This window comes from Anopheles gambiae, chromosome 2, assembly GCF_943734735.2.
Source record: "Anopheles gambiae chromosome 2, idAnoGambNW_F1_1, whole genome shotgun sequence".
Taxonomy (NCBI): Eukaryota; Metazoa; Arthropoda; class Insecta; order Diptera; family Culicidae; genus Anopheles; species Anopheles gambiae.
In genome coordinates this window covers 102,590,408-102,615,739 of record NC_064601.1, presented here as the reverse complement: position 1 = coordinate 102,615,739, position 25,332 = coordinate 102,590,408, and the positions used below count along the sequence as shown (strand labels likewise).

The 25,332-nt window shown below is 47.1% G+C and overlaps 3 protein-coding genes across 22 annotated transcripts in view; 1 reads left to right on the top strand and 2 right to left on the bottom strand.

Moving 5' to 3' along the window:
- The first annotated feature begins 92 nt into the window (after positions 1–92).
- Positions 93–1,874, top strand: LOC133391104 (uncharacterized). The gene is made up of 3 exons (XM_061641693.1): positions 93–183; positions 281–369; positions 440–1,874. The coding sequence occupies exons 2-3, from the start codon at positions 351–353 to the stop codon at positions 1,804–1,806; spliced, it is 1,386 nt and encodes a 461-aa protein (XP_061497677.1). The 5' UTR covers positions 93–183; positions 281–350; the 3' UTR covers positions 1,807–1,874.
- LOC1277115 (trafficking protein particle complex subunit 11) lies at positions 1,875–8,868 on the bottom strand. Of its 2 annotated transcripts, XM_061641692.1 has the most exons (9): positions 6,775–8,868; positions 6,122–6,708; positions 5,893–6,044; positions 5,270–5,826; positions 4,895–5,189; positions 4,388–4,774; positions 4,142–4,308; positions 3,731–4,072; positions 1,875–2,663 (listed from the first exon to the last, which is right to left on the bottom strand). In XM_061641692.1, the coding sequence occupies exons 1-9, from the start codon at positions 8,380–8,382 to the stop codon at positions 2,643–2,645; spliced, it is 4,116 nt and encodes a 1,371-aa protein (XP_061497676.1). In that variant the 5' UTR covers positions 8,383–8,868; the 3' UTR covers positions 1,875–2,642. The 2 variants fall into 2 exon arrangements, with proteins under 2 accessions (XP_061497676.1, XP_061497675.1); XM_061641691.1 differs by having other exon boundaries at positions 4,388–5,189; positions 6,775–8,867.
- A 904-nt stretch (positions 8,869–9,772) lies between these two features.
- LOC1277113 (collagen alpha-1(XVIII) chain) overlaps positions 9,773–25,332 on the bottom strand; it is a 195,670-nt gene continuing 180,110 nt past the window's right edge. For all 19 annotated transcript variants that reach the window (XM_061663395.1, XM_061663400.1, XM_061663403.1 and 16 more), the window contains 3 exons: positions 18,080–18,259; positions 12,615–12,842; positions 9,773–12,397 (listed from right to left, as the gene is read on the bottom strand). In XM_061663395.1, the coding sequence (XP_061519379.1) occupies positions 12,334–12,397; positions 12,615–12,842; positions 18,080–18,259 (472 nt within the window). In that variant the 3' untranslated portion in view covers positions 9,773–12,333. The remainder of the gene's footprint in view (positions 12,398–12,614; positions 12,843–18,079; positions 18,260–25,332) is intronic.

Genomic DNA, 25,332 nt, shown 5'->3' with positions numbered 1-25,332 from the left:
TTAGGATATTGTTTTTATTTAGTGAAAGAGAATTGAAGAAAATAGGTTATTTTGAAACTTTTTGATCTTAATATGCATCGAAAATGGTATTTCTTTGTCAAAAACAAATCTCGTTCTTGTTTTTGCTGCATGGGCTGCAATCACGCGAACAAATCCCGCACAAATAATAACGGACGTTGACCGGTAAAAACAATAGAATTTGGTTCTTTTAGGCACAATTTTACATCAATCTGATGTTTTATACATTTCTGATACACCTCCAAACATTCTTTCCATCTAGCATGCACACACGTTGCTAGGGAACACGCAACATCCACTCCAATATTGCTTTCACGTTGTAATATTGCACGATGGACAACAACGAACAAGGTACATTTACAAAAGTGTAAAGCGCAGAGTCACACAATAATAATAAAAAAACGATTTATCCTTCAAACAGATGAATGTGACGAGGTCATTGAATCGTCCCAAGTCCCAAAGCTTCGATCAAAAATTCGTCTAACACGACCAGACTATCGCACCATGTTAAAACCGGTAGAAAAGGAGAAACGGGACAGAAAAGACAAAAAGAAACCACCCAAACGGATACGGGACAACAAAAGCGTTTCGCAATGTCTTCGGGAAGCGTGGACACTGCCTAATAAAGCCGCCTTGCCCACTACCACCAGTGCCACCACAACCAAAATCAACAAACAGCAGCAGCAAGCAGATGAACAGCCCGATGAAGAATACATAAATATCGCCACCCAGCAAGAGCCTTCGCAAGCGGCCGTTGACATTCAAGCCATTCCGTCGGTGAGTTTGTTCGACCGGCAGCAGGATGTGTTGGCACGGTACATCTTCAACGAAACGACAGAGGCACAGATCGACCGCCAGCTGCAGCAGTTGCTGGACGGGTTTCAGGCGGAGTACGAGAGTAAGTGTGCCGAGCTGGAGGGTTCACCGCCGCCGGGAGTGCTGCCGGGCGAGCATGCTACTAACGATGAAGCACTACAGGCGACATGTTTGCCCGGTACGAGTGTCAAACCACTTGCAACGATACGGAATGATTCACCAACCGGTGCTTTATCGCCTCCACTACTAGCAGACAGTGAACCGTTCATAATGCCTGACTTTAGTAAGGAGATTGCTCAGCTGGAAGACATGATGGAATTGGATAGCCCTTGTCGAGCGAATCGATCACAGCGGCCTGTTCCCGAGCTGGATTTACTTGTTCCCATCGTTGAAATACGGGAAGAGCTTCCAAAAGTCGTGCAACAAGCGGTTGTTCCTACGGTTACCGGCTACGCTTGCCTCGATCTGTCGGTACAGAGGGAAAAATTAGATCACGTGAATCGTGTACCAACCGCCATGAGCATCGATGAGGAATGTACAAGGGCAAATCTAGTTCGACCAGCCTACGTACCGGCAGTTCCTGTGGCGGCGGTTCCACCAAACTCACCACGCTTCGATGACATTTTCGACCTTCGCGTTTCAAAACCCTGGAAGGCTCGTTCGACGGCCGTTACGACGGCTCCTTCCAAATCTGCCTGCAAACCGCTCGCCGACACGGTTGAGCTCGGTACACAGACCAGATGGCAGCGGCGAAACGTTGGCATTCAGCATCGTCCGCTTGCTTCGTTCGATTTCACCGATCGTAACCTGATCGTGCTGGCACAGGCACTCGAAGCCGATCCGGCCCGGCTGTGGTGTAAAATGCGAAGCGTTGTGAAATCGTCCGCCCAACCGATCTGGCGAGCGCGCGATCTTGCGGCAGTATTTTCCCTGGCCGATCCTTACTATGCGAATTTGAAACATTTCCAATGAAGGACGTAAGCGAGCGGCGGCATCTGTGCTTTCGGTTCGGGTTCACGCTCATCGCTGGAACGTGGAAATTATTACTGATTCTTCACCTTTATTTCTGTTCGCCGTACTCTAGCGCAGAACGCAGTAGAAAGAGGGATGTGTGTGTGACAGGAGGGAAATTTAATAATTCCTACTAGCTTCCTACCAAAAACAAAACACGCTGCCACACCCTCTCCTCAAAAAAACCGGAATTTAAATATTGCCACTCGCCATATCGAAAGAGGACCAACGCCACCCTTAGGGCTTTTGCTTCCTCCGTTTTCACTAAACAATTGCAATTTTTAACGCTCTCTTTCACTGTCTCGCTCTGTTCGCTAAATCCTTTCGCATTCTGTTTCATTTAGCTACGCCAACCTTCTTCCCCCTCATAACTATAAACCGTTCAATACCATGGATATCTCTTTCTCTTTTTCCCCCCCCTAACAAATGTTAACATTCGTCCCGCTTTTCTTTTCCACTTGTTTGCACTTTTCCTCCCTAATAATGCCCGGAAGCTTTTAGTGTTCGCTTATGAAAACGACCGCCATTTTAGGAACCACCATTCCTATATGCACCATCGCCCATTTCGTTCGCCTAATTGCTTTCTAACCGGATGCGGCAACCGGATGTGGATGGGGGAGTTAAATAAATTGAATTCACTACACCACAACGGAACGTGTGTCACAATATTGTTGTTCAAACGGAACAGCACTGAGGCGCACGGAGACCCGCGGGGAAGAGACTCGCTGTGTGGGAAATTAAATATCTGATAAAAGCTGGTTCGCTTCCCCTCTCCCCGTCTCCTAACACGTTGTTGATCACAGTGTCCTCGTTGGAGGCTAAAAGGAAGAGCGAAAAGAAGAAGACACAGATTAATATTCAACTCCAACTAGTGATGGGTAAAGTGGGCACAAATCCGGAGTCGACTCCGATTCGACTCCGATAATTTTGGAACCGACTCTGGAAGGTAGGTTCGCCCAGCACTGTCCGGAGTCGTTGGGAATCGTCCGGAATTGCCCGGAGTTGTCCCGAGTCGTCTGAAGTTGCCTGGAGTCGGCCAGAGTCGATCGGAGTGTGAGTCATTTGGATTTGTTCAGAATCGGAGTCATCTGAAATCGCCCGGAGTCAACCGGGATTCGTCTGGAGTCGTTCAGAATCGGAGTCATCCGATGTCGACGTCATCTGGAGTCGTCCGGAGTCGGCCAGAGTCGAACGACTCTTAAGTCGGAGTCTTCCGGAGTCGTTCATAGTCGGAGTCACCCGGAGTCGCCTGGAGTCGTCCGGAGATCCTGAGAGTCGGAGTCGTCCGGAGTCGGAGTCGTCCGGAGTCGTCTGGAGTCTTTTGGAGTCGGAGTCGCCCAGAATTGTCCGGAGTCGTCCGGAGTCGTCTAGAGTTTTCTGGAGTCGTCCGAAGTCATCTGAAGTCGTCCGGAGTCATCTGCAGTCGTCCGGAGTCATCTCGAATCGGTTGTCGTTCGGTCGGAGTCGTTCGGAGTCGGTCAGAGTCGATCGGAATTGAAGTCGTCCGGAGTCGTTCATAGTCGGAGTCACCTGGAGTCGCCCAGAATCGTCCGGAGACCCTGGGAGTCGGATTCGTCCGGAGTCGTCCAGAGTCGTCTGGAGTCGTCCAATGTCATCCGGAGTTGTCCGAAATCGGTTGGAATCGACTGGAATCGGAGTCGGTCGGAGTCAACAGGAGCCGTCCAGTAAAATGTGCACATCCGACTCCAAACAACTCCGGACGACTCCGATCCGACTCCGTCCGACTCCGTCTGACTCCAACTCCGGGCAGAATTAGTTGTTCGGATTTTGCCGGTGTCGGATCAGAGTCGTGGGTGCGCTTCAAAGAGCACATCACTAAGTCCAACACACTTTTTTAGAGTCCAACTCGGGGGATGCCACTTACATGAACAAACACCATCTTCGGCATCCACCGTTGCACAAGCGAGGCCAGCTCCGCCTTGCGCTGGCTTTCCAAACCGTCCGCTATCACATCGTCCCCGGATGGTGGTGGTGGTGGTGGTGTAGTCGTAGCACCAATCGTTCCCGGCACTGGATCTGCCGCCAGTTTTGCCGGTGCTGCTTGCGTTCCAGCCGCTGCACCTGCCGTTCCGACGGTGGCCGTCGGCGTAGCTTGAAAGCTTTGATACTCTAGCTCCAGCTCGGGCAACGGTTGCCAGCCGGCTTTTAGCGGGCAGAGGTTAAACAGCAAATCGTACGAGGAGTACGCAAATATCGACACGTTCAGCTGGAATGTGGAGAGCATTTTTAGGGTGCAGTTGAACGTGTAAGTGTCCTGTGGCTTTATCGTTCATACCTGTCGATGGCCGGCAAACATGAAACTATCCGAGCTGTTCAGTATTGCTTGCAGGTGCAGAATTCTTCGCGTCGGGTTCCGCAACGTGATGCGCAGCGTCATTGGCAATCGTACGTACATCCGCTGTTCGATGTAGCAGTACAGATTAAGCGGTGGATCGATGACTTCTACAGTGAGAGAAAACGATTACATTAAGCTTCCCCTGCTCAGAAAACACTCCCACTCTTCCCCGACTTGCTCACTTACCGATGCCATTGATGATAAATTTCGACTCATTCACAACGTTCGGCGTCCGGGACCGGCACCACCGTACGCAGTACATGCCAAAGATGGGCCAAGTGCTACCGGCCGCCACCGTACTGCCCGTCCCGTCGGGCCGATTGCACTGCGCGTTGATAAACCCGTTCCGGTCGTTGTTCGTCAGCTGCACACAGTCCAGCGCCCGGTTGTAGATGGTTTTGGTGACATTCTTCCCGGCGGTCAGTTCGTCACCGACGGTGGCCGCTTTTGAGCCGCTGACGGCCGACGCATCGTTCAGGGGCAGTGGTTTCACCTTGAAATCGTCCACACTTCCCGTGGAGTTGGTCATGCTGGTGGCATTGCTGGGCGTTGTTACCGCCGCTCCGCCCTTGGCTGCAGTGCCGTCAGCGTCCCCCGGTGCGTTGGTGATCGAAGGATCGGCCAGGGCAGCATGTGAGGGATGATGGGTTAGTGATTGGTTCATCTGATTGGTTAGCTGTGCGCTGGTGCTACCGATGATCGTCGCATTGGTCGGCAGTTTCGAGAGAAGGTTCTTGTTGTACTGCTCCTCGGTCGGTCGGTTCGAGGGTAAGGTCGCTGCTGCTGCTGCTGCTGGTGCATCGGGCGACCGGGACCGGTTGAACACGAGCCGGGTGTCGGTGGACTGGTAGTCGCCGCGCGACACCCAATCCCTCGTACAGTTGATGGCGCTGAGTAGCTTCAGCTCCTCGAACCGGTTCGCCGGTCGCAGGCCGGTCCCACTGATGGAAGCACCTCCTTGGTACGGTTTCTCCACTATATTATGATCCTAGGAAAGTGGGGAAAAAGCAACGGGAGCAAATGGCATAAAAACGAAGGGAAAGCAATCGCTGTGCGTCCCACACTCACACTAATAAACTGCGTTTCGAGTATATCGATCGGATCGGGCGACTTAACCTCCACGTTGATGCGCAGCAGAAAGTCTTCGTCCCGGTACGCCTGCCCCAGCGCCTCCCGGCTGAGGGTGTAAAACCGCCCGGTCAGCTTGATCTCCTCCACGCACGGTACCACCACCGTGTCCTCCTTGATCTTGCGCACCACCTGCCCGTCGGTGTCGAGGAACTCGATCTTGACGTTGTGATTGTTCACGTACTTCGCTAGATTCTTCTCGTTCGCCAGCAGCCGTGCCAGATCCTCCTTTTCGCTGTTTGGCGTGGAGGGTGAATCGGCCGCAGCGCTGGGCCCCCCACCGTTCGCGGCACTTCCTCCACCTGGCTCCGTTTTGCTTTGGTGTAAATTTTCCATCTGATAGTACATGCGCTGCTTCAGCTCGATGTTGCCCGCCACCAGGCTGGCGAGGTAGTACGAAACGGTCGTGGACGATTGCATCTGCAGCTCGCCGATGTCGATCTGTACGTGCGAGTGGATCTTTTGCAGCGGATGGTTAAGATCGGTTGTCAGGAATACTAAAGAGAGAGAAAGAAAATAAATCTCAGTAGGCCGTGCCGTTGCGTTGGTTGGGCGTTAGTTACCATTGTTGCGTAGCAGCTGCGGTACGCTGATGCTCACGCCGACGTTTTGCAGGCAGAGGTCGGACTGGTTGAAAATTTTCGTCGTCACCTGGTGGAATTCGTTCGTCAGCATCGGCTGATTCGTTGGCTTGGTCTGCGAGCCAAGATGGAAGCTGCAAAATAAACGGAAAAGAGCGTTAATCGCAATTAAAATCAGGCCTTTCTCACTTGTTCATGCCCACAAACTCACGTTGGAATGATGTAGCACGAGCTGATGATGCCGATGCTTTCCATACAATCCTTGTGCGGGTTGTACGATTTGAACGGTTTGCTCGCGTTGAGCTTCTCGCGCACCGACAGCACCGCGTACGTGCTTTCCGAGCCCATCTGCAGCTCCAGCCGGAAGATGTGCACGTCCACGCTCTCCGCGAACAGGTACCGCTCGCCGACGAACAGCACCCGGTAGCACTTTTCCGGCTCGAGTATGAACTCCTCGAACGGTTTCGCCGACCCGGTCGAGCTGTCGCTGGTCGGCGGACCGGCATACTCCGCGTACTGTGATGCGTTGATCCGGACGCTGCTCGATTTGAGGTCGGTTAGAAGGATGGAAAAGTTCTTCAGCTTCAGCGGAACCTCCGTCAGCGAGCGGATGTACAGCAGGAGCTGCAGCTTTTCGTCGTTCTTGATTTGGCGCTTCTCGAAGGTCAGTCGACACTCGACCAGCTCGTTCAACCGATCGAGATCCAGCTTGATGGGTGTGTTGAAGGAGGTCAGCGCCGTCTGCCAGCTGTTGGACAGCTCGGGCGCGATCAGACTGCTCGAGACGGGCGATACGCGCTGGAATGGGAAGAGAAATCAACGTTTTAATAAGAAAATTCGACTAACATGAAGGCCCCTACATACATGGAACACCTTCCAGAGGTTCTCCAGCACGAGTATACGCTCCTGCTTGTCCATCGCAATGTTCGGCGAAAGCGCCTCGATGCTGCACGCAACAAAGTCCGGCACCGACGCGGACAGGTACGCCGAATGGAGCGTCTTCAGCAGCACCTGCGTAAAGATGGTGTACCACTTGTCCACCCGGTAGTCGGTCAGCATGAGCGAGTACAGCGTGAGTGCCTTCGAATGATCGCCACTCTTCAGGTACTCTTCCGCCATATCGATCGCTAGCTTTTTGCGAAACCGCAAGCACCGGTACACCTTAAACTGAGCCATCGCTTTCCCCAGCAGACCGATGATTTCGCCCGAATGGTTGTAGGACTTTTCGTTCTCCTGCACCAAGCAGATGATCTGCTGCTCGGACACCGGTTCGCCCGTCTTGACGCTTCCCCTAATGCCGAAAAAGTCACTGTACAGTGCGGAATTGCTTATCGTGCCGAATTGCTCGCCAGTGCCGGCCGTCCCGAGCGCGGTACACTGGAGGAACGCTTCCTTCCTCAGCCCAATATACTCGGCCGCCTTGTGGAAGTAGATGCCCGGGTGTTGCGTTTGCAGTGGCGCCAGCCCGTTCTTTACCGCGTCGCAGAACAGCTCCGCAAACGCGCTGTACTGTACGCTCAGCCAGGCGTAATGCTCGAACAGCAGCTCCTTGAAGCCCGACCGCTGGCGGTACTTGCCGATGTGGTTCTTGAACTGCGAGATGGAATCTTTCGGTGCGTTCAGGCGGAAGAACAGCTTGCACATCTTGTAATTGACAAAGCCGGCGATGGTTTTCAGCTCCAGACAGTTCGTGTCGACGATTCGCACATCGTCCAGGAAGGTGTACGTTTGCCGGTAGTGCCGCAGCGCGTTCGACTGGTCGAGCTTTAGCTCCGAGATGAAGCCGAGCTTGAACTGGTGGCGTATCTTGAGCAGCGTGTGCGCATCGGTCAGCTGGTCCCGGTGCAGGCGGATCTGCTTCATCATCTGCGTGTAGTACGATTGGGCCAGCTCGAGGAAGGCCGACTGCAGGCGGAAGATGTGCCCCATCAGATGGTCGTTGTGGGGCAGCACGAACAGCATCTTCGCGTTGATGTCACAGTTGCTGGTGAGCTGGGCGGCCCGTTCCGACGCGAGCATGTCCTCGCCCTGCTGCAGATAGTTGCTGCGCTGGAGCAGGGCAATCGCGATGCGCGTGTTGCGCCCCTGGAGTGAGTTCTTCAGCACCTGTATCGTGGCGGCACACTGGAGCTGCTTCTCCGTCCACTGCGGGTCGTTCCATTCGAGGTCCTGGAACAGTACCACCACGGCGGGCAGGACGTGCAGGTGCTTCAGCATCCAGTTGCGCTTGAGTATTCCCTTCGGTGTGTACCATTCGTACGACTGGTGTTTCGGCTTCGAGACGGGAAATTCATAGTTGGCGGGCAGCAGCTTGTACTGGATGGACTCGGTGTCGGGCTTTTTGGCGTTGTTGAACGCATCCCACACCGTCTTGTGTACGGCACTGCGCTGCACATCCAGCCCGGACAGTCCGACCAGCGGGGCGGCCGTCGTCAGCAGTTCCGACGGCAGGGCACTGGCATCGAGTGACATTCCGTCCTGGGGGTTTGTTCCGTCTCCACCGGAAGAGACGACTTCAACTCGTGTGTGTATGTGAGCGTGAGAGTATGCTTATCTTCCCAGCCGGGGGGGAAAAGGAAGAGCGATTGAAGGAACAATCCGTCGATGGGATGTGGCCACCGTGAATGTACACACACACACACACACACACGCACACGCACACACGTACGCAGGCACACTGCCACCGAGTTCGAATCACCAGCTGTGCCACGGAATCCGATGATTGTACCGCATAACGCGTAATCCGGACGAGCTGCGTGCCGAGGGCGCCTTGGGAGGGGACGTTTTTATCGGAACGGGGGCGGCACCAACGACCTCCGCCGATAACAAACTTCGTGCTGGGTTCGCTCGTCTCGTTCTAATCACGGTTTTAGCTACTTTTATCAATAGAATAGCAAAATAATACAGTGCAGAGAAAAAACCCGTATAGATGACAAGAAGTGCGCACGGTGGTCGCTCAACGGGCCATGCGCGCTGTCAGCCGGGATGGGGTTTTAATTGTACAAAATAAAGTTTTACTCAAACTTTGATAAAAAACAAATGTTTTTATGAATTTGATAGAAGAAGAAGGTAAAAAAAGTAAAGAGTAGGGAGATTTTAAATTATTGTGTTAAAAAATACCAAAACAAAGCAATGGTTTTTTATATTATTTTGCTTGAAAATTATATGGTGTATCAAACTTTCTTGATTCCAATTTAAAACGGGTTCGGGTAAAAAACGTTACCAATAAACTGCTTAGTATTCTCATCTTGTTTTGAAAGGATAAAATAAAGTTTGCATTATCTAAAAAGTTTTCCAGTTGTATCCTTAATGCTATAGATTAAGAGTGAATTAGTTAATAAGAAATTGTCCATACAATAACAGTAAATATATCCAAAAGCCAAACCCAAGTGGCACAAACAACACTCAAGCCGGAAACGCCTAAAACGGGTTTAAATTACTAAAGCTTTCAGTATAAATGGAATCCTAAACGATGCATTATACAGTTTTTTAAAGAATGAATAATTCAAAAAGTTAGAAAAAAATGCCGTCATCTTTATGAGGAGCATACGTTATTCAGTAGAACTTTCGTCATTTCGAGGCTTCCAGCATGACGATTGAGGATGAATTAGCGCTCACGAGTAAATATTTGGTAAAACAAGGCTGAGGGACAATTTTGTTGATAATCATGCATCTATTAACATACAACAATTTCAAATAATATTGCCAAAAAGCTATAAATACTAATTGGCCCTTAATTGACAGAATAATCTCCAAAATGGAAGAGATTCTGAATAAAAAAAACTTGCTACAGTTGTGATATACACTACAATTAAGGTAAAATCAATACGATAATAAACTCAGAACAAATAACACATCCTGATAAATCTGTAGATTAAATTTCATTTTTATTACAGCAAGTCAAATGTTCAGTTCCCCCGGTTCCAATATCTCTCTCTCTCTCCCTTGCCTAGAGTAACAGCTTCATCTAATCAGAACCATGTTTTGTTCTTAATATTTTCCATTCCAACCCATCGATCCGGGGTGGGCGCAATTTTGTATTGACTTTGACCCTCCCCCTTATCCACTGATATAGACAAAAACGAACTTGAAAAACGATACTTAAACTCATTACCTACGTAATTTGCACAAAATTGTTGTTCATCACTTTTTCTCTGTGTTCACTGTTTCTTCTCCTGTACTCGCTGTACTTTATCCATTATCGTTATTAGTTAAATAGCTTATTATCTATCGACTTTTAAACGGTTTCTATCTCACCACCCATCTCGCATGTGCCTGTTTTTTTTCTTCTTGTGTGTGTATCTGTACAGGGAGTGCAATTCTTACACGAATCTTATCACCTAAAACAGTTTCCCATCCATCTATTCATCCCGCCGTCTCTTGGGGCGCATTGTAAATGACACAACACTGTCACCCGGCTGGCTGACGATGGCATTTTAATTGCATTGAAAACGCATTCACTCTTTTGTTTTTAGTATGTATTTTGCAATCCATCGGTCTGGCTGACCATCGTTCACAATGTACTTATGATTGTAAATAATTGAACGGACAACAAAAAAAAAAAAAAAAAAAAAAAACAATTCACCTCCTCTCTGCTTCCATTAGCCTAGTAATGTATGGTTTGTTTTGTTTTGTTTCGGAAGTTATCCTATTAACTACGGAAAGGGAAAGGGATTACGATTTGGTGGGAGATAGACAGTATGAATGATGTTGGTTTTTAGTACAAGTACGGTAAGACGTTTTTCTTTCCCCAGAATGTTTTGCTTGGTTTTGTCGCGATTGTTTTAACCCAGTGAATCCTTATGCCTGCGATGTACGCTTCGATTAAATGTATTTTTTTAAATAGCTAAAACAAATACATACACACACTCATTACACGGGCTGAGTGTGGCTGAGTTGGTGATCGCATTGCAGTACTAAACGTTACTGCGTTTTAATATCTCTCTACCGATCCCTTTTCTCTGCGCCACTGCATTTCTATTCACAACACGAGGGTTTATTTTGCTTGTCGTTAATGTAAAAACTAGCTTTCTGTGTGTGTGTGTTTTTTTTGTTCACAGTTTTAGTACAAGTTATACGATCGGGTTGAACAGATAAAAAGATTGCGTTTTCAGAACTGACAAGAGTTTCGAGCTTTGCAGTACACTAATAGTGTGATAGTGTATGATAGTAGTAATCGGAAGAAGTTGTATTAGTAGACGTAGAGTGATAGAAGTAGTGAAAGTTTGCAATAGGGAACTTAAACATGGCAAACAGATAGCTCTCTCTCTCTCTGTGGCACTGACTGCGAATATTGGGCGCTGCATGAAGAAGTATGTCATCAAAATCATGTATCGCCAGCGCAGGTTCACTAAGAGAAAAGATTAAGTAGATCTACACTAAGACGCACAAACTGATTGGCTTTTGATGGATTGAGAGGGCGCTTTCGATTTTAATTTGACTATCAACATGGCGAGGGCTGACTTGAATTGAATTTGACTCTTAGTTTCATTCGCCTTTGCTACTGCTCCTCCTCCTTCTCTTTCTCCTTCTGACATGGCTAGAAGACTTGATAATGGGGGCGCTTTGTCACGTTTGCTTTGTTCATGTTTGTGTTAATTGAATCGCGTTACATTGCTTACATTGTCCACCTTAACCACTTAAACACATTAACGCCCTCGTTTGCTCTCTTAGTTTCTTGTACTTTACTTACTTGCTACTTACTGACTTGTGTTTTGTTCATTTTGTTCTCTTCTTTTCTTGTTTTGTTTAGTTTGACATTAGCGTCACGCAGCGTTGACATCCGCTTGACGCTTGACCATATGTTACAATAATTGCTAAACAATTAAAACGTAAAGTAAAACAAAAAAACTGTCAGTTAAAACAATTCGCTAATGTAACTAGTAGTTCGGGTACGGACTGTTGTTAAAATTACTTATTATCATTATTTTCATTCATCTTCAGTTTCGGGCAGCGCGTAGACTGCAACCATGCAGTGTGACGCCTGGCTGGGGCTGTGTTTCACTTGTCCAGCTTGTTTGCTTTGTTTGTTAGCTTTTTTTATTGGATTTTCTTATTTTAAGTTTCGTTTTTAAAATTTCCAATCTTCCAATCAATTTCCCACATTCTGTTAGCTTATCTATTTAGGTTCCTAGCTTATTTATCATTTGCATTGTATATGTTTGCGAGAGTTTCGGAACCTGTCTGTTCGTTCGCAAATCGGTTCCGCCAGATATGGATTACGCTCTGATTTCGGTGAATTTTGCAGCCGATGGATGGGACTATTTCGAGGCTACTGCTACTCCTTGCGTGTCACTGGCGCGGTGTACCGATGGGACATTAGCGATGCGCTGAGTATTGTGAGCGGGATGTAGTATGAGGGTTCCTGGGGGATTACTTCTTGCGCTTGCAGAGACTCTTGGGGTGGTTTTGCTTCTTTTTTTTTTACAGTGCGCTGATACTCTGCAAATATTGGCTGTACTCCTTCTCGTTGGCAAACTCGTGTTGGCTGAAAGGATGGAGAATGAAGCATTAATACAATTATTAATTAAACCAAACATCAAGAAGCACTAGGATCTGCATGTAGCAGCTCAAAACATGTAATAACAATAGTACAACGCTTTCAAGGAAGTTTGCTTGCTCACGGCTTACATTGTGATAGTTATTCACAAGAATCCATTACACTGCCACTAGAATGCTGCACGGTCCCCTCCCGCACAACCTACCTGGTAGTGTCGCGTCGCTTCCGTCTTCGGTCTTGCGGGACCGCCTCGACGCACAGCACCACGAACCGATTATCACAGGAGTACCGTTCCTGGTCTAGCAGTTTGTTACCGAGCAAACTGCTGGCCAGCCCGACCTTGTCCGGCGTCTGCGAATGCCACGCGTCACAGTACGTGTCTATCGCACGCTCGCCGTGCGCACTGGAACCGTGCCACACCAGCTTCTGGGGCCTGCCGAAGAGATGCAAACGCAACAGAGGGCGTTAGTGTAGAGGGGTGGAGTGGGAGGATTAGTAAACTGGATACGAAAGACAATGTAGGATGTCAAAATGGGCCTCTTATCATTCAGAAAGCTGTGTAACTTATATCTTGTTGACATCAAATGTTACGAATTTTGTACAAATTCTTTACTTCTTCGTCTACTAATAGTAACGAAAGATAGCAACAAAAAATGGTGCAGAATGTTAAAAATGTTAATACCTTAACAAATTGTATGAAAAAACAAATTACTTTCAACTTAACTTCCTTACATTTTGATGATCAACCAATTAAGGATGATTAAGGATAGAGTGGACAAGGCTAGAATTCTAATTATGTTCTTTCAGTAGCTTAGTACCCTTAAACCGTTCCTTAGTAAATTCATAAATATCAACCTTTAAAATTAACTGCTGCTTCTTTTCCGTACACTTGAAGCATGTTTATTGATTGCAATTTCGTACGAAAAATGTGAAAAAAACATGAAAAAAAAACAAGAAAAGGTTCCGGAGCAATGCTCAGAATGGAAAGCAGGATATTGATCAGGATTCCCGGGCAGCACGATGGGCACCATCATTTCGCAATCGTTATAAACCAGTAAACCCCGCGCGATACCTTCAATCAAAAGTGGCCAGAGAGCTGGAGCCACGGTCCAATACCAAATTCTTGGAAAGTGACCTCCAAAATTTGATTGCTCGGCACCGGTAGATGATCGAACACACCGGTGGGTATAATAATGCAAAATTAATCTCCGTATCTTTGCGCCCTCCGCACGGTGTGTGGATCCCAGGTTTTAATACACGTGGCAGTTCAAAAAAGATCCCGAAAATGCATCCGATTTTCGGTGGGGTGGGAGCGCAAGGATATTGAATTTTCATTACCCATCGTTACCGTACTAAAGCGCTTAACAAGATTTCCGAACCCCGAATGTGGCCAGAATAAATTGATCCATTATTTATTGCATGCTCACACGCCTGTGTTGGTGAGTCCACTGCTCTTCCCTGTGGCTCCCGATCCATTTATGATCAGGACGGAGAGCGAGAGGGCGTTCATTATTTGGCAGGAAAATCGAATTAAAGTATCAACCTTCCCCCCCCCCCCCCTCCCACCATTGTAATCCCCACAAAAAAAAGGAAACGAATTCCATTTCACAATCACAATCCTTTATATTTTCTTTGCCTGGCAGCCTCGAGTTGGCATTTTCCTTGACATTTGCCCGAAAAAGTATGAGCGTTTTTTGTTTGCTTTTCCGGGACAGGCCAACAAGCGGCCAGCTGATGTGTAATAATATTGTTCGTATCATGGTGTACCTTTCCCCTCTGGCAACAGCCTAACCCTCATCGCCACCTTCTTCTCTTCGCCGAGCAGGTACGGCGGCGCGACAAAACGATATTGCATTTTCGGGTTCTTTCTTTACTGTTGAGAAAAATGGGTTAAAACGAGGGAAAATCCGAGGCAAAAATTGAAATGCAGTAGGGTGGAAGAGGTGGGATTGGTGTACATGGGGATTCAAAAATAAAATTCCGATTTGAGTTGACACAAAGACGATGGTTCCCGAAGAAAGGCGCAGGCAGCCAGTGATTGACGGGAACGAATATTGAGGGGCCGAAAAATAAACCTGTCACATGGGGAAGCTTTTTTCTAGTTGTTTTTTTTTTTTTTTTTTTTTTGAAAGAAAGTGTTCCCTCACAACCCTTACTAGTAACCCCGCCCTCCCCCTCTCGCCGCCCTTCGCTTCTTTGCGGTCCGTTTCTACCCCAAAATGATTGGTTGATTTTGTGGATTTACGTGTCAGTTGCCTGTTTGATTGATAAATTTGATTTGACACGTATATTATTGTACGGGTTTTTGTGCGTGCCTGTGTATGTGTGTGTGTGGGTAGTTTCCCATGCCAGTGGTTGGTTGTGGGCAAGGGAGTAGGTTCAAATTTTGTGCTTTTTGTTGAGCTTTTAAACCATAAAAAAGCGTTTAAAAGACGGAGAAAAGTCGATCGTACCCATCGATGCCGAAGGTTATGAAAACGGCCCTTGATATTGATACAATCTGGCCCCAAAAGTGGCACAGTGATGACCCGCCGACTTGTGCTTGGGCGAAATGATACCGTAGACATTTAATTGGATTTTTGCTGGTCGGAGCAAGAGAATTGGGTCGTTCCTTTGACGTTGTGCAGCAGCTGTACCGGAAGGCTGTCTATCGCCCTGAAGAAGGCCATCTATTTATTGCATTCGACAGAAGCCTGCTAGAAGAAGCTGTGTTCTAGGAGGTTTTTGTTTGTTTTTATTCAACCCATCCACCCGAATATCTTCCCAGTTGTGTAGCCGGGGCCGAATCGTTCCGGGGGCCATCACCCAACTTTGGACGCATAAATTATTGGGCATTGATGTGATAAATTGCAAATTATCATGAGAGTCATTTACGGCTGCAGCACGATCATGCGGGCAGAGGGAGAGTAGGATAACGGTGGCTTTACCCTGGGGCATCGTTGATTTTGCAATCGAAAATCGAACCACCCGGTCGGTCGGTTGGGGCGTTGGATTCGAAAAAGGCCAGCATCATTCGTAGGATCAGCTCGCCAGTAATGATGGTTGAGCAGGGGTATGCATGGGGAAAAGAACAACGCTCTTTCCCAAAGAGTCCAATCAGAAATTAGAAATTGATTGAATCGTTTCATGTCATGGAGTTTACCCCGACCCCGTACAAGGCAGTACAAACAATAAGACACCTTTGCTAAGCGAGGGAGAGAGAGAGCGTGTGGAAAGAAGGTGCCAAGATGGGCAAATGGATTGTTTTCCCAATCGGTGCACACAACATTTGTGTACATTCAGTGTATGAGGGGAATGTATTTGTACGGAGCTCGTACACCTCCTTCCTCCTGAAATGAAACAAAAACAGTCGCTTCTAGCTCTAATGGATGTTTTAATAGTAAAGGATATTTGTTTGCACATTGGAAGGTGGGAGGGTTTGGACTGTTGATTTTGATTATAATGCTTTTCCCCGTCTCTCGTTGCTTTCTCACGCCTCTTACACACTCTCTCTCTGTCTCTGGGGTACCATTATTCAGCACAGTGAACACACATACACACACACATCACAGCATCCCATATTTTCACACTTCACAAAAGATGGAACCGTTAAAAACTAATCCATGTTGCTCATTATTTTTGTGACACTAATACCCTCTTAATTGGGTCAACGGTCATCGGATGCTGGATGCTGGCGCTCTATCCGCCACCATCCAAAATGGGACCCGCAAGATGGGACGGCTCACAGGCTGGCGCATGTTCGGCTGGCTGGGAAGGAAGGTGGTTCTATAACTTTTCTTCTACCCCATCTCAGGCTCCTCTCTCTCTCTCTCCCTTCGTGTCTGCACAGGGGGAATTCAAGCGTGTGGGAATTCAAGCCGTAAGCCGATGACAAAGTGACATGTTTTGTGGGTTGTGGTCGGTTGTGTTTTTTTCGGTTGATTTTGTGGACGTCATAACTGGAAGGCACGATATAGCTTTGGGCTAGCGTTTTTTTTTTCTCTCCCTTTCTTCTGTTTCGTTCCTATATCCTGCGTTTAATGCGTTTTCCTGTCCAATGCCGCCCCAAACCGGGGCATGATGATGTATTGTGTGTGGCGAAATGAAACTACATTAGTGTTTCGGTTGCCATCAGCGCCACAATAAGCCGATGAGAAATTGCGTGTGCATTATCTACGCGGAGCTTCATCTTCCACGGTCGGTTGGGGTTTTGGCTGCTCGGTGGTTATCAAATCGTACGTTTGTATATTGAGCTTTGGAGGTGTAGTTTTGTCTCATAGCGAAATATGAAAAAGAAACGCCTGGATGTAGGCTATGTGAATGACAAGATTATTAGCTTTTCTAGTTTTTTTGCCAATGACAAAATAAAAAGGAAGTTTCCTAGACATATAACGATTAGTTAACAACTCTACAGCAATTGATCCGTTTAGTGCTTGCGTTTGAAAAAATTACGCCCAACATGGCCTATAAGCACCGACAAACCGACGTGACACTTCGAACAAAATTAGAATCAAAAGTTGTCTCCTTATTTCAAATGAAAATACGTTAAACACTAGCGCCATCTCTATAATGATTCGCTTACTACACTGACACAGAGGAGGAACTGCTAAAACCCCTTTTTGTTTTTCTCCGCAAATTCCAATGCGCATTGATTTATTTACTTCTTACATCTTTTGCATTGATTTGGAAACTTATAAAATGATTTTCCTGGGTGTTTTGTCCAATTAATCTCACAAAATCTTGCCTCACACTTCCTTCGCAATTTGTATTTAGAAAAGTTGTTTACATCGAAGCAGCAGTGAATAGAGCTTACTTTGACAGAACTGATCGCCTCACATGCAAATGACAGTACTTTCGTGTGGGACACTTTTGTAACGCCAGTGTCACGTCGGTTTGTCGGTGCTATAAGAGTCATTAAAACGCCTAAAAGCAGGCTATGTGCAGGACAATATTTGATTATTTAATGCCAAAATTCAAACTGTGTTTTTTGACAGATGTAAAAAGTAATTCACTTACATTTTACATTTTTAGCTAATTGAACATTTCCATTAATAAATTCTTTTGGAAAGTTCGTACAGCAAAACTTATACAATTTAAGCTGCAACATATTCCCTATTTGTGGTAGAAAATGTATTAAATTATCTTATAATAGTGTTTAATTGGGATATTAGGATATGGAGATACTAAGGATATGGAATACCAAGAAACCAAATTAGTGTTTATGAAGCATAATTATAAAAAGAGATTTCACGGATTATTTATCATATTTGCCTGAAGGTATGCAATAGCATACACAAAACAAGCCTTTTTAGAGGAGTATTGTGCATGCAATTGTATACCTTTAGGCAAATATGTTAAATAATCTTTTGTTCGGGAATCTTTTGTTAATATTGTGCTCACAATCCCAAACAAAATCCGGTATGTTTCGGTAAAAAATGATACTTTCATTAGAAAGGGTTGTTAAAAAAAAAACAATTTAAATATACTGAAAACGTTATTTTGGGTACATCTATGCCGTATTTCAATAATACACACAACCCCATCGTGTATTTGGTATCTATTCCCTGCTAACATTGTCACAACCTTTCACGTCACCTAAAGTGACATAAAGCTTCGTGTTTCGTGCCCCTCGGTTGTACGTCATCCCGGTCGCTAGGAATTTTAGCTTTCCCACATCGGTTACACACTTACCACGCCATATCGGTGAGCACATTCTTCCCGCTGAAGCTGTATATCCGGGGCGCTTGCGAGAAGAACCCGCCCTGTCCGTTGAAGATGCCGTTCCACGAGTTGAACAGCACGTCACCGCGGGTGTTCACGACCGGCAGCTCACGATCCGCTATCCGTACGATCGAGTCCAGGTTTTGAATTCTGCAATGAAAAAGGGAGAGAGAGAAAAAAACACGTTACTAATGAAGCAATGTAAAGGCCGTTGTGCTGAGTGTCTTGCCGCTGCCCTTTGCGCAAGGTGGAATGAATCGTTCTATTCAATCAACTGTTTCGGAGTGTTCGCCGTCGGGCCAGCGCAAAGATAGCAATAGCTGCTACATGGCACCGCAGCACGCACCCACCATTACGATATATGGGAATAAAGAGCGAGCGAGGGGCAAACGCTCCATTCCGTTTGCTGATAATAAAGCAGGCAACTCGCAACTTTGTGCGTGTGCGTGTCTGCCGGCGCTGCGAAGGCAGTTGGCAGGTAGTAAAATTTTGCAAAGTAGCAACATAAAGCTTCACCATAACATGTGCTAGAAAAACACATCACCCACCCACACACACACACACACACACACCCAAGGGAGATGGAAAAGTTGAGTTTTGAAGAAAGTTTTTCCATAAGCAACAGCACATTACTTACAAATTTCCTTCTGCCGTGCGGGGTTGCCTACCTTTCAGGGGGCGAGGGGGAAGGCGTACACAGAACAGCCATTTTTATGCGCTCACTTTTAATTAGCTCTATTGTGTGTGACCTCGAAAGTTTCCGATTTCCCCGAGCCTGTCGTCAAAAGATATAAGGTCGCTCGTCGTCGCTCGTAAAAGATTGTTGCTTGCAGAAAACCGGAGTACGGTTAGTGTGTAAATTGGCCCATTTTTAGGATTATGCTAAGGATTAACGTTAGCGAACCGGTATTAAGATTTGGCTGGTTCGCATGCCCGAAACTAGAGCGAGAGGGAGAATGGGTTGTTGAGCGCTACCGTATCGCATGGTGCGCCAATTAACAGTACTCCTTGTCTCGAGCACTTCCGGCCAGTTCCGAGCGGACTGGCGAAACGGGTTTTGCGAACCATAAATACCATTCTGAAGGCGGGAGATGAGGCGGGGTTTCGTGTTAAAAAGCACAACCACCGCTTTCCGTGCAGTGGCATGCGTGGCAGGTGGAGGTATGTGAAAATTGAGTAATAAAACCATACCCGCTTTTTCCGGGAAAGGTTGATCCTCTTGTGCCTCATTCCTCCGTTCCTTCCCCCCCCCGAGAACGCTTACGACTAGTTTGTATAAACTATGCTCTTTCCTCTTTCCCCTACGCTACTGGCTCCTCCACCTTCGTGCTCCTTCGTTCGGCCTATTGGGGCTGGCCGCGGTGTAGAACATCCACCATGAATAATGAAATGTTTCAAATGCATCGTTGAAATATTAAAATCCGGGGCCCACAACCACGTGCTTCGTTGCTTACCAACCCACATGTGTTTCTATTGCCTCCCGTTTTGCAGCCACCAGCGCTCCTGCCAGTATTTAGCACCGGCTCGGAAGACCGCGTAAGCCCGCGTTGCATAATGCATCCGGTACGGTGTACGGTGGTTGTGCCAAACGCGAATGGACAAGAAGCACACACGGTGGGTGGAAATTCGGAATAGTTGTATTTCGTTTTTTTTGCGTTGCGTTGTTGCTATTGCTCCACCACACTACCGGTGAAAGCGTACCTGGTGTACCCTGGGCTGGAAACGTCGTTTTGCAGGAATAGCACACGTGGTTGGATCGACTTCCAACGAACACCTTCTCTCTCCGGCAGAGTATGAATGGAATGGTCGTTTTTTCTTATTGTTGTTTTGTTTGTATGTCCGTTATTGCTATTTTCTTCCCATTTGCAAGCGTTCGCTCTCTCGACCCCGATGTTCCATTCCGGGCTAACACACACACACACTTGGCCGCGGGTCAACCGTGGGTCTGATATGCAAGCTCCCCGTCCACACCACTCCGGCACAGCAAAAGCGAATGTCGAAGATTGGCGCTGAAGCCGGCGGGTTGCAACAACGGTTTCGGACACTCGGGCCGAGAAATGCAAAATGCAAAAGTGCATTCCGATGGTGTGGGGTGCCACCCTTCCCCTGCTCCTGTTGGCAGAAGTTTAATTTTCTCTCTGGTTGGCCGGTGTTGCTGCAGTGCTGTTTTGACATACGGAACCGTAGCGAAACTGCCAGAGGCCGGTCAAATCGTTGTGGAATGATACGCGCTTGGAGTAATGGATTGGAATGCTTGGTAAATGCGCTTTATTAGTTGCATAGGTGGAAATTGCTGTGTGTTTATAAAAAACAACATTAGAATCCAGTCCATACAATAATGATATTTTTTATAGATAAGACTCAAGCATGCCTGCTCAATTCTCCCACAAAGTCAAATGTTTTGGATTAATGCTCTTTTCAATCGTCTTTGTGGACGACCTAAAAAGACTTTACAGGCTGTCCGGTTTCATGCGTATAACATTAGCTGCCCATCGGAGTCTGGCAAGCTTAAAACGCTGCATGTTAGCGAGATCTCCGTACAGCTTGTTGTAGTGGTTTCTCCATTATCCTTCCATACAAACGTGGTCAAAACCCCATTCTGGGTCTCGTGGTACAGTCGTCAACATGCCCGTCGTGGGCTCATGCCCCGAAGGGACCTTGCCCCCATACGTAGGACTGACTATCCTGCTATGGATAACTAAAAATACACTGAAAGCCAAGCTAACCAGTGGTACAGGCAGTCTTTGACCAACAGCGGTTGTTACTATAAAGATACCAGAGCATTGACTCCGTCCGCCGGAATCTGTTCACTTCACTGTTTACACTTCAAAATGGGCGTACAACACAATAATCCGTGCGGTAAAACTTCGCGGTTTTCGTCCTATACAAACATGAGCGAACGGATTTCTCATTACAAAGTGTGTGTCTTCAATCCAAAGCGACTGTTAAATGAGTGCAAATGAGTGGAGATTGAGTGTCGCGGCGAACGGATTTGATATGGCCGACAAAATAGTCCCAACTTCGGGACGATATCCTGGTAAAGTCGTTAACTCGCATGTATTTGTACGCAATTGCAGGTTGCAGTGTAACTCACTAAGTATTACGTCAATAAGAAAAAGCCAAGAAGAAGATGATGGTCACAGCTCTTTGTCCGTCGCGACAGATTAATCGAGGTGAACTGCTTCCTTGGGCTGTATAATGATCGATTGGTAGTCTACTATTTGGCGTAACGTCCTACGCGGCGGACGTGCCGGCCTATACAGGCTATTGAGACTTAATTCAGTACCACGTAGCCGGATAGTCAAATCCTTGCTACGGAGGGACGGTCCAATTTAGGGTTGAACCCATAACGGGCATGTTATTGAGTCGTTCGAGTTGACGACTGTACCATGGGACCGCCCTTCAGTCACCACCACTCAATTTCCATGAAGTTCCTGGTTATGACCTTTGGTCTGAGGCAGGTGAAATCCGGGACGACTTCAAAAGTTGCGTTCACTTATCTGTGCATTAACAACAATGGGCTACCAGGTCTTGTTCTGGATTGGAAAAAGTTCGGGTGTGTTTAAAGAGTTTTTTTTTTATTTTTTTATTCAGGAGTAACGTGTTTAAAGAGTTCATGTCTTTGAAAGTTGTGTGCTGAATGTAAAACCGTGCAATTGCTTACTTAATTCCAAATTTTCTTTCTAGCAACAGATCAAAAGTTGTGCATGAAACGCTTTCGGGTTAATTGATGCACTTAGGAAATGTTTTACGTGTTCAAACTTGAATTATCACAAAATACTCGATTGCCATTAACAGTGTTTCTGACAATGTAACAGACAATAAAGTCAGCAATCAGCAAATAATTCATTATCGAGTACAATTACTACTACTTCTTCTTCTTTTTCTATGAGCACAACAACCGTGGTCTGTCAAGACCTGCCTGTACCACTGGTGGGCTTGGCTTTCAGTGACTTACTGATTACGCATAGCAGGATAGTTAGTCCTACGTATGACGGCACGGTCCATTCGAGGATACAACCCATGTTGGGTATGAATTCATAGCGCATTTCCTGTTTTATTTTCCCTAGAACTGAGCTGGAAAATATAATCAATTAATTATTCTAGATTGTTCTGAGATTGTGGTTCTAGGATTGTTCTAGACGCTTTTCAATCAGCGTCCAACGGTTCTAAAAGCTCGCGCTTGCCGGGGAAGCACCGGCATTGTCGCGAGAGAAAACCACGGCAGCACAAAAACCAAGCCGCCAGTCTATCGGTCGGTTGGGCAGATAATTTGCATTTTCATCTGTCTGGCCCTTGTCTCTGGTTAAGGTAGCTGCAGTCACCGGTAGCATTGATGCACTCGGAAACACACACACACACACACACACACGGACAAACGTCTCCTTCATGTCCCCTTCCCACGTTCCCACACGTTTGGGTTTAATTTTGTGGTCGCTTTTTCCGCACCGGCCGCCCGTTACGTCAATCGATATCTCTGCGGTGTCTTCAAGGGACTTTGCGTCGCACGTGTTTCTTGCGGTGTGTTCTTCGCTCGTTCGAGTCATGCGGCGACAGAGCGGTAGTGTGTGTGTGTGTACGAGTTTGAATTTGTGTTTTGTCGCAACACATGCGACACGGTTGTGTTCGGTGTGACCCCGCAGGCAGCACCGATTGAAAGCAAAACCTGTTACCTTTCCTCCCTCCCCCGGATTGGTGGTGGTAGTAAGTGGTTCGATGTTCGATGCCCGAAATTGCATCCTAATTGGATTGACGTTGAGTGGGGCCAGGGTTTTCCGGTTTTCCCCGTACAACACGTATAATACACACACAGACGCACATACGTGTGCACGTTTAGAAAGCCCGGGCCAAGCGCAAAAGGGGGAAGGCCTCCGGTGGTTAGTGTTAATTTTATTATGGTCAGTTTTTGCAGCTAAAATACGACCTTGCCGATAGTTGCGGTAGCGCATCAATGGCTCCCCAGTCGGTCGGCCCACATGTACAGACACATCTCCCCTGCAGGCGCCGGCACGGCAGATACTTATTTACTCTTCACACCCTCGTTAGAAATGAAGTGCTGCATCCCTGCGGAGACCAGACCCCTGCAGTGAGTTTAGGTTTTTGGGGCGTTTAAACCCGGGCGAGCAGCAAGCAGGTTCTGTCTGCTGTCCATTCTGTCCGTTCTTCCATCGGGTTGTGACGGGTTTTGGGTACGAGCGATGGAGAGAGAAGTTTCGAAAAATGGTGCAATTGAGGAGGATCAATTTTAATTATTTTCCAATGGGAGCCATTGGTGCGTTGTTTACGAAACAGGAGCCGAACGAGATAGTGAACGTTTGGTGTATTCGTTTCGATGGTAAAGGATGCACAAATGGATAGGAAAATCTCGACAGTATCAAGTTGATGGAAGAAACGTGCATTGGTTTTATGTCCTGTTAAACGCAATGGAGAATTAGAAGTTTTGCAACCTTCTGAAATTGATTTATAAATAAATACTATTTGCTTCTCAGCCCCTTGTGTAACTGTTATAGCACAGTGAAGCAGTTAAAATAGAGACACTTGTTTTATAATACCACTGGTCTGTACGGTTAACGATTGCATACAAAAAGATTTTGAAGATTGGGAAAGAAGTTAGGATTTCTGACAAAGTTTTTCATAAAACCAAACCATTATCTTAACCATGGCTGCTAAATAGGTTTGCATTGGGCGGGTTCCTGGTACTTTCTGGACTTTGGTGGACAGTTGTGACTCTGATCTGGTTACCAAATTATCGTAATAGTATCCAAGCTACAGTGCAAACGGCCCTTTGCTGGTTAATTTCGGTTAATAATTAATCACGGCGCTAATCTACGCCAAAAGTAAGGATGTTTTATATTAAAGTAGAACAAAATAATGTTTTTTTTTTGCTTATTATTTGGTGATCAGACACAACCGATCTCAACAGTTTCTCACGAGATTGTGTAACTGATCCATGAGCTTTCTGATGGCCGACTGATCGAACCTTCCAGTTAATTACTTATCCGGCGCTACAACCGCTTTGCGGTCTTGGCCTGCCTCAGGAGTGTCCGAAACCGCTCACGGTCTCGCGCCTTCGTCTTCCAGTCCGTTATTCCGGCCTTAATGGCGGACGCCTCCACGCCATCTTGCCACCTCAATTTGGGCCGACCACGCCTCCTCTGTCCTTGTGGACGGCCTAAAAAGACTTTACGGGCTGGGTCGTCCGTTTCCATGCGTACAACATGGCCAGCCCACCGGAGCCTGGCGAGCTTAATACGCTGTACGACAGTGAGGTCGCCGTACATCTCGTATAGCTCGTCATAATAGCGGCTCCTCCATTGTCCTTCCACACATACGGGGCCAAGTATCCTTCTGAGCATCTTCCTCTCGAACGCGGCTAAGAGGGCTTCGTCAGATTTGGACAGTGTCCATGTCTCAGAGGCGTATGTGAGTACTGGTACTATATAGGTACTATATAGTCCCAGCTTCGTCCGTCGCGACAGGTTCTTTGAGGTGAACTGCTTTTTCAGGCTGTAGAATGACCGGTTGGCAGCCAGCATCCTTGCGCGCAACTCAGCTTCCATACTGTTGTCGTTGCTGACCTTTGACCCCAGATAGGTGAATTCTGGGACAACTTCAGAAGTGCGTTCACCTATCTGTACATCACGCCTACGTAGATTGTGATTATTTATTGGTAGGCCCGCTGATGTTGCCACCATCAGTTTGGTCTTTGCCTCGTTTATCTGCAATCCGAGGCTCTCTGCCGCCTGCTCAATCCCTTGGTAGGCTTCTGCTACATAGGAGAGCCGCAGACCAATGATGTCTATATCATCAGCATATGCCAGGATCTGGGTTGACTTATAGAAGATGGTTCCCGTAGTCTCCACCCTCGAGTCGCGGATGGCCCTCTCTAGCGCCAAGTTGAATAGGAGACAGGCAAGCCCGTCCCCCTGGCGCAGACCCTTGGTGGTAGCAAAAGGTCCTGAGAGGTTTCCATCCATCCTCACCTGGCATGTGACGTTGGTCATAGTCATTCTAACTAGCCTTATCAGTTTGACCGGGATTCTAAATGAGCTCATAGCGTCGTACAGTCTCGGATGCGGCTTTGAAGTCTATGAAGAGATGGTATGTGTCGTTTCTGTATTCAGCCATCTTCTCCAAGATCTGCCGCATGGTGAAGAGTTAATAGTGACCTCCAAACTACTGAGGACTTAACTATCATTCCAAGACTTCAGACGGATGGTAGT